The 14,639-nt window shown below is 48.5% G+C and overlaps 1 protein-coding gene across 2 annotated transcripts; it reads right to left on the bottom strand.

Annotated features, from left to right (window-relative positions):
* Positions 1–842: 842 nt before the first annotated feature.
* Positions 843–12,113, bottom strand: CHMP7 (charged multivesicular body protein 7). Of its 2 annotated transcripts, none has more exons than XM_004174832.6 (10): positions 11,718–12,111; positions 10,655–10,829; positions 8,784–8,969; positions 8,019–8,152; positions 7,626–7,674; positions 6,385–6,504; positions 5,950–6,048; positions 4,753–4,813; positions 3,443–3,604; positions 843–2,722 (listed from the first exon to the last, which is right to left on the bottom strand). In XM_004174832.6, the coding sequence occupies exons 1-10, from the start codon at positions 12,005–12,007 to the stop codon at positions 2,658–2,660; spliced, it is 1,341 nt and encodes a 446-aa protein (XP_004174880.5). In that variant the 5' UTR covers positions 12,008–12,111; the 3' UTR covers positions 843–2,657. The 2 variants fall into 2 exon arrangements, with proteins under 2 accessions (XP_004174880.5, XP_030145895.4); XM_030290035.4 differs by having other exon boundaries at positions 2,518–2,722; positions 3,443–3,607; positions 11,718–12,113.
* Between the last annotated feature and the right edge of the window lie 2,526 nt (positions 12,114–14,639).

Genomic DNA, 14,639 nt, shown 5'->3' with positions numbered 1-14,639 from the left:
GGTTTAACTCCTCAGTGCCACTTCCAGCACGGCTGATGCATCCCAGGAGCACAGGGGAGTGTTTATTCCTGCAGGAATCCCTCCACATTTCCAGGGAAGGGACAAGTTCTGAGATCAGGGGGGAAAGGAGGAGGAGTCAGACTTGAAAAACAAAAATCCAGGTTGTAGGTGAGACCTGAACCCCGTAAAAAATCCATGGGAGCTCTGCAGGGATCAAACAAACCTCAGCCTGGGGGTTCCAGGTTTAGGCATCCTGGTTTCAGAAAGAAATCTGTTTTTTTTTATACACCAGGCCACTCAATTTACATCGATTTTCTTCAGAGGGAAACCAATACCAATTTAATTATAATTAGAACAAGAAGCTGGGTGAAAAACTGCCCCAAGATCAGAATTAGGAATTGTCTGGTACAAAACCAAAGGGTTCATTAGAACAGATTTCCTTTACTCCATGGGCAAAGTGGTTTAGGCAAAGGCTGTGAGCCTTCAAAGTGCAGGTTTGAGATGCAGAGCGATAAAAAAGAAGGGGAAAGATAAGGAAAAACAGGAATTGTGCCCAAAATTACACCGGGCATGAAGGCAGTGCCACCCAAAAAGCAGCAGAGCCTGCTCAGGAAAAACAGACAAATTATTAAATGTGGTAATATTTAATAATTGGCTTTTTAAACCCAGGGTGAAGTCTGGTGGAGCAGTTGCTCAGTCTGGGTTTGGATAAAGCAGCCCAGGACTATCCCTGGATCCCAGCACAGCTGGAACAGCAGCTGGAACAGGGACAAAGCACAGGAGGCCCCCGAGCCCCTCGGGTCCCTCCCCACCCCTTTTGTCACACACAGGCAGAAAACACGGAGGTTTTTCTCCCATTTACTTCCAGAGGAAAGGAATACAGAGCTTCAAGTCATTGTACATCATTCCATGGGGGAAGTGTGAGCTGCAGCCTCCCCCTGCCCCTGGCAGCTGAGCGGTGACAGAGGGGACACAGCCCTGGGGACACCCCCAGTGCCACCCCTGGCCCTGGGGACACCCCAGTGCCACCCCTGGCCCTGGGCTGGGACTGAGTGGGCGAGAAATGATCACCAGGAGGGGAAACTCCAGCCCTCATTCCCATTATCCCAAGCTGCCACTGAGGAATGGGGCTTGGAGAGGCAGCGTGGAAGTGCTGGAACACATTCCCAGTGCTGACGGAATACATTCCCAGTGACGCTGGAATAAATTCCCAGTGCTGCTGGAACACATTCCCAGTGGTGCTGGAATAAATTCCCAGTGGAACTGGAATACATTCCTACTGTTGTGGGAATGCATTTCCAGTGCTGCTGGAACACATTCCCAGCGGTGCTGGAACAAATTCCCAGTGCTGTGGGAAGACATTCCCAGTGGAACTGGAACACATTCCCAGTGGTGCTGGGGTACATTCCCCGTGCTGTGGGAACACATTCTCAATGTTGTGGGAATGCATTCCCAGTGCTGCTGCAACACATTCATAGTGGAACTGGAACACATTCCCAGTGCTGCTGGAACACATTCCCAGTCAGGGAGAGGGGCACAGGGCTGGTGATCCATCCACAGGCAGCCAGGCACTCCCCTGCCACGCTCAGGAATCCCAGGAAAGGGCACATTCCCCTCCTGGAGCTCCGTTTTTCAGGGATTTGGGCTCCCCACGCTTCCGTGTGCACACGAGGGGTAAAAAGTGACCTGCAAAAGAGGAGGGCTCGGCTCGTGGGGGGAGAGGCAGCCCTGGAGCAGCTGCAGCTGTGGTGCTCAGGGTTTTGTGCATCAAAAACACCCACAGGGGCTGGTTTGGGGCTCTCTGGGAACACACATCCTGCGGGAGTGCAGTGCCAGGCAAAGCCGAGGCTGCTCTGTGGAGCTGTGCTCTCCCAAGGGATCCCTTCACTTCCCACCCCAAATCCCTCCTGGCAGCCCAGAGCCATCACCCCGCAGCTCCCAAGGAGTTCTGCTGGCAGGGATGACACAAAAATAGCCACCAGCTCCAATTTCAGTGCCAGCAGAACAGCCTCGGCCACAAGAGCCTGGAACTCCTCAGGGGGAATCTTTTGCAGGTCTCCCTTTTAAGGCCTTAATGTCATTACAGAGAGAGGGATTCTTTTGTCTTGTGCTTGCCACTGCTGCCCTCTCTGAGCAGCACCAAAAGCTCCTCAAACTGAGCAGTGCCTGGCTGCCAGTGCAGGATCCAGAGGGAGGGACACAAGAAGCACCAGGTGTTTAAGCTGCTGCAGGTACAAGGGCAGGACTGGTGTGCCAAGTGTTCTAAACAACCACACAAACAGCCAAATGTTGAGCCACTGCAACGCTGCTGCTACTCAGATTCTCAACATCAGCCACAGCAAAGGAAGAGAAACCAAAATCAAACCCAAAACCGAGCACTGGTATGGACACAGAAGAGTTTGTCTTCGCTGGAGTTGTGTTCCCAGGAGGGAAGACTGGATGTGGCAGTGACTTGGGGCCACGAGGCAGGTCGAGACCAGATGTTGGCACAGAGATGACAAACAGCAGCTGGGGCCAGGTCCAGAGTGGATTGTCATGGCAGGAGCTCCTGCTGCTGAGCAAAGACAGATCCAGGAGGACAGGGGGTGTCCCCCTCTCCTTGCAAGTTCTGGTCATCAGTTAAGGAACACTGAGACACTTCCCAAACTGTTGGCTCTTCAGAGATTCAGTCCCAGAGCTGTTTTGGGTTCAGAAGAAGCAGATGGAGTCTTTTGTGCCAGATCTGTGAAGGGAATTGCAACAGAGAAGAGATCAGAACTCATCAAACACATCCACAACCCCCCAGTACAATTCCAGAGTGCCCAGGTGCTTCCCTGCTCAGTTCCACGTTCCACCCCACTGGAATCACACGCTCTGGAAATTGAGGTTATAACCTGCCCAGACAGAAGGAAAACTACACGGCCAATTCTGTGGAATTGTTCTTGAACAGATTCCCAAAAGGAAAACTGAAACTGAACAGGACAGGTGTAGGGAAAGCTCCGTTCAAGCCCATAAACTCTGCTCATTCACCATTACTAAATCACAGGATACCCTGAGTTGGAAGGGACCCAAAAGGATTATTAATAAATCATAAGATATGATTTATTTATTTCCCTATCAGTAAATAAAGCCCAGTTTAAGCAGGCCTGTCCCACATGAACAGCATTCCAGGGAAGATGCTGACTGCTGGACAAATCCTGTTCAAAAAATTATTTTATCCTTTCCAACACTGCAGGGCTTTGTACAACTTTATTAAATTTAAAAATGCAATTAGTCCAAGCAGCAGCTCCCTCACAGAGCCTTCAGCTTTCCCTCCACCCCAGACAGAATTCCCAGTTCTCCCAGGATGGATTCAGCTCTGCTGGAGCAGGATCCAGGCAGAATTCCCAGCTCTCCCAGGACTCTGCTGACCCCTGTGCTGCTCCCAGAGCAGCTCCCTCCCAGGCCCTGCTGCCGTTCCCACCTCCAGCAGACACAGAGAGCTGCTCCAGCTCAGCTTCCAGCTCGGCATCAGAGATGGGGGCACCCAGCACCTTCTGGGGAACGGGAGGCAGATCCAGGGAATCCTTGCTGGAGTCCTGCAGGAGACTGTCCAGCTCCTTCTCCAGCTCCTCAGAGTCCATCTCTGCTGATTAAAGAAAATATTTCAGCTCCAAGGAGAATTCAGTGGCATCCTCACGGCATTGACTGAGATCCAAAACAAAGCTGTTATTCCTTCCATCCATTGCTACCCACAAGGAGTTTCCTGTACTTCTTTTAAAGGACTGAAAATTCAGTCCTGATCTCAGGGAGGAGATATTTTTTTCTTGGCACTGAGGCCAAGAAGCTCTGGCACCTTTCAGCAGAGGCAAACAAGCTGCAGCAGCAACCAGGCCAGAGGAAAAAGCTCATCCCTTCAACAAAACAAAGCAGCAGCCTCCCTAAAAATAGATTTAAATCGACATTACCCAGATTTGAACTGAAATCCAGCCCCAAACGGGCACCACGAGGATTTGGAGATGAATGAAGTGTCAGAGGGGAGAACTCCCTGCTCCCCATTCCCTTCAAGGCACCAACTCTGGTATTTTGGGAAGAGCTTATTCCCCCAGGAAGGTGCTGAATGTGGGGAGGGAGCAGGGAAGGGATGGAGCAGGGAAAGGAGGAGCAGGGAAAGGAGGAGAAGGGAAAGGAGGAGAAGGGAAAGGAGGAGAAGGGAAAGGAGGAGAAGGGAAAGGAGGAGAAGGGAAAGGAGGGAGAAGGGAAAGGAGGAGAAGGGAAAGGAGGAGAAGGGAAAGGAGGGAGAAGGGAAAGGAGGAGAAGGGAAAGGAGGAGAAGGGAAAGGAGGAGAAGGGAAAGGAGGAGAAGGGAAAGGAGGAGAAGGGAAAGGAGGAGAAGGGAAAGGAGGAGAAGGGAAAGGAGGAGAAGGGAAAGGAGGAGAAGGGAAAGGAGGAGCAGGGAAAGGAGGAACAGGGAAAGGAGGAACAGGGAAAGGAGGAACAGGGAAAGGAGGAGAAGGGAAAGGAGGAGAAGGGAAAGGAGGAGAAGGGAAAGGAGGAGAAGGGAAAGGAGGAACAGGGAAAGGAGGAACAGGGAAAGGAGGAACAGGGAAAGGAGGAACAGGGAAAGGAGGAACAGGGAAAGGAGGAACAGGGAAAGGAGGAACAGGGAAAGGAGGAGCAGGGAAAGGAGGAGCAGGGAAAGGAGGAGAAGGGAAAGGAGGGAGAAGGGAAAGGAGGAGAAGGGAAAGGAGGAGAAGGGAAAGGATGAGCAAAGGATAAAACACCCAGGACGTACCCAGACCATTGATCCCCACTCCAGCCAGAGTCTGGGCCACTTCATCTTGAGTGTCACAAAGCTGAGGTAAAACAAACAAAATGAGGTACAGATTAGAAATTACCTTTGTGCCGTACTGTAGCTGCTTTATCAGGAGTGGAAATAACAAACAAAATCAGAAGCTGGCCTGAAGGCAGCAGGAGTTAGTGCAAAAGACATTTCCACCTTGGTTTTCACAAGGAACATGAAGATTATTTCACAATAATAAATAACAACACCAAGGATGACACATTTGAGGATCAAACCTAAAGCAGAATTTCACAGTGGGAGTAAAAATTTCGCTCTGACTGGAGCTTTTTCACAGAAATAATGAATTGAAATTGCAGCTTGGGCTCCAGAATCAGGAAGCTGAAGACCAACACATCCCAACCACGGTATTTTGCAGCCACTCAGCTCGAGCTGAAGGCTCAGTTTGAGCTGATGGTGCTAAAAAATTAATCCTTGGCTGTTTTTCACACCAGCTTAGACTGCCAGACTGCTCTGCTCACTTCAATTCCTGCAGAATTAACTCATTTCCATCACTGAAATGCAGGAGATTACAGAATTAACTAGGTTGGAAAAGACCTTTGAGATCATCAAGTCCAAGCTATGAAAAAAAGAAAAAAAACCCAATAAAAATAAAATATAATAAAATGACATAAAATCAAATACAAATAAAATAAATAGAATAAAATAAAACAAACTAGAATAAACATAAAATAAAATAAACTAGAATTAAAATTAAATTAAAATACAATAAATCAAATAAAAATAGAAAAAAATAAAATAAAACAATAAGAACAGAACAAAACCAAAATAAAACCAAATCAAAACGTCAGGCTGTTTCATGCACACAGTTGCATTCCAGCTTCGAAAGGTTTGATTTGTATTTTTAATACACCTAAAGACTTTCTAGGAAAGCCGGGTGCTTCCCCAATATTGCTGATTTAAAAAAACCCAAAAAATGCACAAATTTCAAGTAAATTAAAATACATCGCAGCAAAAACGGAAGACACAGAAATCTTATTTTTGCTGATGTTTTAGCTCAAAATTAAGTCAGTTTGCTTTGGTGCCATAAAGAAAAAAACTAAATAATTAAAAGCAACCAAAGAATTAATAATAATTAATATCTGGGCAGGTTTCTTGGGAATATCCACACCCCCCTGGCTGTTCCAGTACCTCTTGGATCTGATCCACCAGGTTCTCTGCCCTCTCCACAGTCACATCCTTCATGGAAAGCTTCAGAGCTCCCACTCCAGCCTGGTAGGCATTGAACACCTGGAAATTCAAAATAAAACAGATGAAGACGCACAATGCTGATGAACTCCAGGCTGGTAGGTGCTAAATACCTGGAAATTAAACATGAAAGACAAAAATATGCACAATGCTGATGAACTCTAAGCTGGTAGGTGTTAAATACCTTGAAATTAAAAATAAAATACAAATATGCTGATGAAAAGAGTGGGAGCTCCTGTCCAGAACTGCTTCCCAAGCAGGATCCTTGGAGAACCACCAGGCCATGGGGGAGCTTTATCCAGAGGGACATTCCCAGGGTAAATCCCACCCTGGGGTGCAGGGAGGAGGGGAAGGAGCCCGGGGAGGAGCCCTCGGTACCATCTGGTCGGTCTGGGAGGCGTAGATCCGATCCAGGATTCCCTGCACCGCATCCAGCTTGGAGTGCAGCTCCGCGATGCGCCGCTCCGTCCTCCGCTTGGACTTGAGGCACCTCAGGGCCTGCCGGGGACACAGAGAGAGAGAGATCAGCTTCAGAACACAGAGAGAGAGATCAGCTTCAGAACACAGAGAGAGATCAGGTTCAGAACACAGAGAGAGAGAGAGATCAGCTTCAGGAATATACAGAGAGAGAGATCAGCTTCAGAACACAGAGAGAGAGAGAGATCAGCTTCAGGAACACACAGAGAGAGATCAGCTTCAGGAACACAGAGAGAGAGAGAGATCAGCTTCAGAACACAGAGAGAGAAATCAGCTTCAGGAACACAGAGAGAGAGATCAGCTTCAGGAACACAGAGAGAGAGCTCAGCTTCAGGAACACACAGAGAGAGAGATCAGCTTCAGGAACACACAGAGAGAGAGAGATCAGCTTCAGAACACACAGAGAGAGAGAGAGATCAGCTTCAGAACACAGAGAGAGAGATCAGCTTCAGGAACACACAGAGAGAGATCAGCTTCAGGAATACAGAGAGAGAGAGAGAGATCAGCTTCAGGAACACACAGAGAGAGAGCTCAGCTTCAGGAACACAGAGAGAGAGATCAGCTTCAGGAACACAGAGAGAGAGAGATCAGCTTCACGAACACAGAGAGAGAGATCAGCTTCAGGAACACACAGAGAGAGAGCTCAGCTTCAGGAACACAGAGAGAGAGATCAGCTTCAGAACACAGAGAGAGAGAGATCAGCTTCACGAACACAGAGAGAGAGATCAGCTTCAGGAACACACAGAGAGAGAGATCAGCTTCAGGAATACACAGAGAGAGATCAGCTTCAGAACACACAGAGAGAGAGATCAGCTTCAGGAACACAGAGAGAGAGAGAGCCAGGAGTTGAATTTTGATGATTCTGAGTGGCTCCCTTCCAACTCGGGATATTCTGGGATTCGAAGTGTCATAAAAAAAACTCCAGATCAACCAGGAATCCCTGAGGCACACGTAGAACAAATGGGTTTAAGAGTTTATTTCCAATTCCCTTCATCACCTCACTCTGGAAAATAAATCCTTCACCTTAAGGAGAGCTTTGGTTTCACTCCAACACCCCGGGGATGAAGCCCCCATATTGAACCCTGGGCATGATCCGAAGCTCTGCAGCAGCTCCAGGACATTTCCCTGAAAATTCCACTCACCAGCTGCTTCTTCCCAGCCCTGCAAGCACTCCTGGCATCCTCTTTACACCTGGAAGATGGAAAAAGGAAAAGAAATTTCTTCCTTTTTTCACAAACCACAACCACCCTCCCCCTGTCTCTGAGGGGACCGCAATGAAGCATTTTGGATACAACCACCCTTAAACCACTGCTGATTCCCACAAGTCCTTGACTGCACTCCAAATCCTTGCAAACAGCCATTCCCTGCACCTTGTTTTTAAAAGGAACAGGGAACAAAGGCTGGAAAAGCTGCCCCAGCACACGGCTGTGACTGTTTTACGAACAGGAAACATCAACAGGAGAAAGCAGCTTCTAATTGTGTCCCAAAGTTCTACACCCCACAGATGTTGTTCCCACCACCCTTCCCCAAATTACTTCTCTGCTTCCTGGGAAAGGGACTCCACCTTCTGTGACAGCAGCTGCTCACTCTGCATCAGCTGATAAACTCCAATGTCCACATCATTCATCGGGGACACCTTGGCGTGGAGGCCTCGGGCAAACTTCACAATCTAAAATCAGAGCAGCACGGGCTGGAGTCACTTCCCAGAAATCTCAATTGGGAATAACTTCCCTTGGAAGGAAGGAAAAGAAATTTTTTGCACTCCCAGTTTAGGCCTTGGAGTCACGAGGCTGTCCCAGTCACCACAGGATTTAATTATTAAACTAGGCTCAGGACCAGCAGTGTGGAAACAAAAAGCCTAAATGGAACACCTGGAAGATTTAAAGCTGTCCCTGGATTCTGGAAGTGGAAGGGAATGTCAGACTCCCAAGGACTTCAGAATACTTCATGGAAAGTGCAATCTCAAAGCAGTGCCTGCACCTCTGTAGGAAGTGACAAACATAAAAAGCTTTTCAAAAAAAGTGGAATTGCACGCTGATTCGAGAGGTGTGGAGTTTGTGTAGCTGGGAATAGTCAGCCTGCAGGGTCTGCCATGTTTGAACTTAAATTAATGTTTAAAGAACCTGCCATGCCAGAACAAAGATTTCTTGTCACCTACAACCAAGTAACAGCATTGGAGCAGGTGGAATTTACCTTTCCAGACAGAGAACACCAAAATGGCTAAAATCCATTTCTCTCCGGGCAGACAGAAGGCAAGGCAGGGATGATACCACCCAAAAGCAGTCACCTGGACCCTGTACCTTCTCTCCATTCTGTTCCAGGATGGTGACCCTCTTCTCCTTCTGCAGCTGGAGCAGCAGCAAGTAGAAGGTCCTTTCATCCGGGCAGAGGCCGGCGCAGAGGGAGCGGAGCTCGGAGAGGGCGACCACGGGGTGGGAAGAGAGGGCAGAGCTCTGGTAGAGGCGATAAACTTCCTCTGCCTTCTCCTGCAAGGGATCCAGTGATGCCTTAGGATTCCACCTGTGGTATTTTGCACATCCTGTGCTGCCTCAGTGCATAACTGAACTCCACAGAGAGCGTGAGTTACTGCCTTCACATTTTGGGCACACAAAACAATCCCTCCAGGCCTGAGAACCAAGGACACTCCACTGCCTCAGGCCCTGAAAAGTATCAACAAAAGTGAATTGTGGGGAGCAAACTGGGGGTAAATTACTTCATTACCTGAAGGAGTAATTGGAGGATTAACCCAATGGATTAATTAATCCATTGATATGTAAATGGACCAAGCTCATACCTGTCTGAAAAACCGTGACCATTGTGCACCTTCTGACTGCCCAAGGTGTATCTACTGAAGGCCTTTAATATTATTTATTATAAAGAAATACTTATCAATTTGTTATTATTATATTATAAATAAATTTATTATTTATTATTAATAAATACTTTTATTTAATAAATATTTTTATGCTCTTAACTCTAACTTCCGTTCTAAGTAGCCACTCCAAGGCATCACAGGGATGCTGTCAGCCCACACAGCATTCCTGCTCTTCCCAAATGCTCCCACACCTCCTTCCTCCCAACTTGGACACTTCCTGTTTTATTCTGGAGTGAATTTCAGAACCAGCCACAGGGAATTCCCAAAACAGTCACCCACAAAAACCAAAACTCTGTTACTGACATTCCCTGAAAAGCTGTGGAACAGCATAGGAACCACACAGGCAATCAGCTGCTTCCCCTGCACCTCCTGGAAATCCCTCCCCAGGCTTGAACCAAATACAAATTCCTGCCTTTAAAGATTTCCTGCATTTCTGCTGGACACAGTAACCCCAGCAAGGCTTGGGGCTCATTCTGCAGAGTAACAGAGAGAGAAGAGAGGCTGGGACAGGATCCAATCCCATGGGAGAGCAGCTGGAATAACGCCCAGGGAATCTGGGCTGGTGGGACACTGGCTGGCCAAGCTGTGCCTGTTCCACCCCCTGCTCATCCCTGGAGCAGATGGAGCTTGGGCTGAGAGTTCCTCATGTCCTACACAGGAATGAGCCCCAGCCTGGGATTCACGGCTGCCTCCCTGCACAAGCAAGGAATTGTGTCCCTTCCTTTTCTTGAAGTCACTGCAAAATCATTGTCAGAATGGTTTGGGATGGAAAGACCTGAAATCCCACCCAGTGCCACCCCTGCCATGGCAGGGACACCTCCCACTGCCCCAGGCTGCTCCAGCCTGGCCTTGGACATTTCCAGGGATCCAGGGGCAGCCACAGCTCCTCTGGGAATTCCATCCCACCCACATTGGGAATTCCTTCCCAAAATCCCATCCATCCCTGCCCTCTGGCAGTGGGAGCCATTCCCTGTGTCCTGTCCCTCCATCCCTTGTCCAAGTCCCTCTCCAGCTCTCCTGGAGCCCCTTCAGGCTCTGGAAGGGGCTCTGAGCTCTCCCTGGAGTTTCTCTTCTCCAGCTCTCCCACCCTTTGGAGCAGCTCCATCATTTCCAAGGAACATCTAAATCCACTTCCCACCTCCAAGTCACTCCACCCATCTCTCTCCAGGCTTTTGAACACCTCAGGAGCAGCACAAAGATCTGCTCAGCCCTGACCCCTCCTTCCCAGCACAGCAAATGACTCCTGTTTTTTTCCTGGAGATGCAGAGTCCCAAGAAAGATCTCCACAACACTCACCTGCAGCAGCTCCACGTAAATCAGAACCTCCTCCTCCTCGGGAATTTTGCTGTCCCCCAGGACACTGGACAGGGTCCACTTGAGGGGCTTCAGGATGAAAACTCCCACGCCCCACGAGATCCAGCTGCTGTCTACACTGGCCATGAAGTCTGACTCCCTCTGGAGCTTCCCACGTCTAGGGAAAAGATAATGCACGTGGAACTGAACACAGTCAGTCGAAACCTTGGATATCCTGCACATCCTCCACTCCAGGGGCATTTTCTATCACCAAATCCAGCTCAAGTTTGAGATTTCATTGCTGAAAGCACACAGAGGTTTCCACTCCTCCCCTGCTTCCTCTGGAGCCCAAATGCCTTTTGTTTATTTATTTTTTTCCCATTTTACAAGTTTCTCCCAGTTTTCCACTCGAAACTGATGAGGCATCAAACGAGAGGATGAACAGGGAGGGTCGGTTTTAGGGGTAATCAGCTGTTTCAGGATAGTTTTTATATCAAATTGCAACAACAGCTTTTCAGACCTACTGGTTTTAATTTTCAGGTCACCAACAGAGCTCCTGCTGTTTTGAGCCTCTTCGAGATACCAGTCCCGGGCTCCAATTTCACAGCACAAAACCTCTGGTTGCAAACACCAGTTCAACACATCCCCAGTGCCCTCGGCAGCTGCGACACCACAACATTCCAGGGAATATCCCCCCTTTAAACAGCGATATTCCCGTGGGAATATTCCCTGTCCTCCCACACCTCCTGCGAGCCCTGGCTGAGCTCTGATTCCCTGTCCAGCTCGGCCTCACAAATTCCACACGCACACACCTCATAAACCGCAATTCACAGCATCTCAGATTGGTTTGTGTTAGAAGGACCTTAAATCCCACCCAGTGCTACCCTGCCATGCCAGGGACACCTCCCACTGTCTCAGGTTGCTCCGAGCAACCCGGACAAACAAACCTTGGACACTTCCAGTGACAGGGCAGCCACAGCTCCTGTGGGAAAGCCGTGGCAGGGCCTGACGGCGCAGAATTCGCCCTCCAGCCGCATCCCCCCGCAGCCTGCCCGCCCTCCTTTACCTCAGCAGCTCCCTGAGGACGGTGCCGAGCCCCAGGGGGACGCTGCCCCGCCGCTCGAAGCCGTTCTGCAGCTCCCTCAGGCACGTCCTCACCGCGCCCCTCCGCCGGCCGCGGGCCAGAACCAGCCCGACCCAAAAGGCCATCTTGCTGTCCCACTCGGTGCTGTTCACCTCGCGGCTCTGCTTGAAGGCCGAGAACAGGAAGGCCATGCGCTCGTCATCCGTCTCCCACTCCGGGGGCAGGTCCCCGGCCGGGGCCGGCCCAGGGGGAGCCTCGCCCGGGCTGCACATCTACGCGAGCCCCCGGCTCGGCCGCGGCCTCCGCCCGGCCCGGCCGCCCGCCCGCCTCAGGGGAGCCGCGCACGGCGCATGCGCGCTGCCACCCCCGCGTCACTTGGGGTGGGCCGCGCCGGCCCCCCCCACCCCCCGCCCCCGCGGTGGTACGGCCCGGAGGAGGGCAACGGCCACGCCCCCAATGGACGGTGGTGACGTCACTGTGACGTCATATATGGTGGGGAGAGAGCGGGTTTGGGGCATTTGGGACTATATAATAATTATATATTATTGTGTATTGTTATATTATTATATATTTTTATTTATTATTATATATTTGGAGCTATATATAATAATTATATGTTATTCTTAATTTATTATTATATTATTCTTTATTATTCTATATTATTATGTATTTGGGACTATAATGTAATGTAATACAATACAATATAATACAATATAATATAATACAATATAATATAATATAATATAATATAATATAATATAATATAATATAATATAATATAATATAATATAATATAATATAACATAACATAACATAACATAACATAACATAACATAACATAATATAATATAATATAATACAATATAAGATAATATAATATAATACAATATAAGATAATATAATGTAACATAACATAACATAATATAATATAATATAATAAATATAATACGATATAATATAACATAATATAATACAATACAATACAATACAATATAATATAATATAATATGCAGTTCTAGAGTTCTAGCCCCAAAATAAAATCCCTTTCCGCCTGGAAATCCGTTCCCACCCAGGAGCTGGGATTGCTCCTGCCCAAATCCCGCCTGGCTTTAGGTTTTGGGTGTTTTCAGGAAAACCGCGCGGATCCAGGAACAAACGGGATCCCGAGTTTTGGTCCAAAGGAGCTCCCGGGAGTTTGGATAGGGAGTTTGGATAGGGAATTTGGATAGGGAATTTGGATAGGGAATTTGGATAGGGAATTTGGATCTGGAGCCTGGATAGGGAGTTTGGATGTGGAGTTTGAATATGGAGTTTGGATATGGAGGAGTTTGGATATGGAGGAGTTTGGATAGGGAGTTTGGATAGGGAGGAGTTTGGATATGGAGTTTGCATAAAGGGTTTGGATATGGAGTCTGGATAGGGAGTTTGGATACAGAGGAGTTTTGATACGAAGGAGTTTGGATATGGAGGAGATTGGATATGGAGTTTGGATAGGGAGTTTGGAAATGGAGTTTGAATATGGAGGAGTTTGGATATGGAGGAGTTTGGATATTGAGTTTGGATATTGAGTTTGGATAGGGAGGAGTTTGGATATGGAGGAGTTTGGATATTGAGTTTGGATAGGGAGTTTGGATATTGAGTTTGGATATGGAGGAGTTTGGATATTGAGTTTGGATATTGAGTTTGGATAGGGAGGAGTTTGGATAGGGAGTTTGGATAGGGAGTTTGGATATGGAGGAGATTGGATAGGGAGGAGTTTGGATATTGAGTTTGGATATGGAGGAGTTTGGATATTGAGTTTGGATATGGAGGAGTTTGGATATTGAGTTTGGATGTTGAGTTTGGATATGGAGGAGTTTGGATAGGGAGTTTGGATATGGAGGAGTTTGGATAGGGAGTTTGGATAAAGGCTTTGGAGATGGGGTTTGGATTCAGAGTTTTGCAAACTCAGCCTTTCCTTCACCCCACAGCTCCTCTGAAGTCCTGGTTCAGGGGAGGGAAGGGAGGAGGGGAGAGAGCTGAGCTCAGACTCTGCATTTACTGGTCATTGTTTTAGGGCACTAGGCTGGCACGGGAAGGAGAAGGGTTTATTTGACCTTTCCCCTGCTCAGAGCCTGGGGAAAGGCAGAAAGGATGAAAAATCCACCTGCTTGCCCTGAGCACCCCACAAACCCCAAAACTAAAGCAGGCACACAAAGCCAGTGAGGACAGAAACGTGACGCCTCTCACCGCAGAGGGGAAACTGAGGCACGGAGGGCCAGAGTGGTTTGCCCAGGCTTGCCCAAGGAAGGTACAGCAGCTTGCCACAGCTTTTTTTTTTTTTTTCCTGTTTCAAAGAGGAACTTGGAATTTATGAGGCAAATCATTTGGGTGGGGGAAGGTCAAAATTATCACACAGCCTCAGAGCCCTCCCAAGCACCAAAACAGGCAGGAGGCAGCACAGATCTGAAGGTAAAACTGGATGGTGATGTTCAAAAATAAAACATAAATGGTCACGTACCCCAGGCAGCTCCCCGGGGTGTGCTGAGGGTCACAGCCCCCAGAAAGGCGCTCTGGGAGGGGAGATTAGAGCCTCCCACAGCCCCAATCTTTGGTTGGGCTGGATGTTGAACAAACAGAAGTGAGTCAGACAGGACAGGAGCGTTTGGAAGGTCTGAACATCAGCGAGGTTACCCATTAACTCACCTCGATTCCCCCACTCACCCATTTCTTGCTCGTTCCCTGTGGGAATTTCATGCTCCAGCTTCTCTCCACAGCCAGAGAGCAGCTCAGCTCCAACCTCACACTCATTTTATTCTCCACCTGCAGCAGAACTGAGCAAGCCAGGGGAGGATTTAAGACCCCAAAACCAGAGGGTCCCCACTTCTTCTCAACTTGCTCAATTTCCCCCCAGTGTGGAGCTGT

This window comes from Taeniopygia guttata, chromosome 22, assembly GCF_048771995.1.
Source record: "Taeniopygia guttata chromosome 22, bTaeGut7.mat, whole genome shotgun sequence".
NCBI classification, from domain to species: Eukaryota; Metazoa; Chordata; class Aves; order Passeriformes; family Estrildidae; genus Taeniopygia; species Taeniopygia guttata.
Note: the sequence above shows the minus strand (reverse complement) of the source record. Positions and strands in the feature narration are given on the sequence as shown.

Excerpts from the sequence above, each read along its gene's own strand:
- CHMP7 (XM_030290035.4), bottom strand. The coding sequence starts at position 12,007 with ATGTGCAGCCCGGGCGAGGCTCCCCCTGGGCCGGCCCCGGCCGGGGAC. Across the intron at positions 8,970-10,654 it reads TTTACGTGGAGCTGCTGCAG|GAGAAGGCAGAGGAAGTTTA; the intron begins GTGAGTGTTGTG and ends GATCCCTTGCAG. Across the intron at positions 2,723-3,442 it reads GCTCTCTGTGTCTGCTGGAG|ATCTGGCACAAAAGACTCCA; the intron begins GTGGGAACGGCA and ends TTCCCTTCACAG.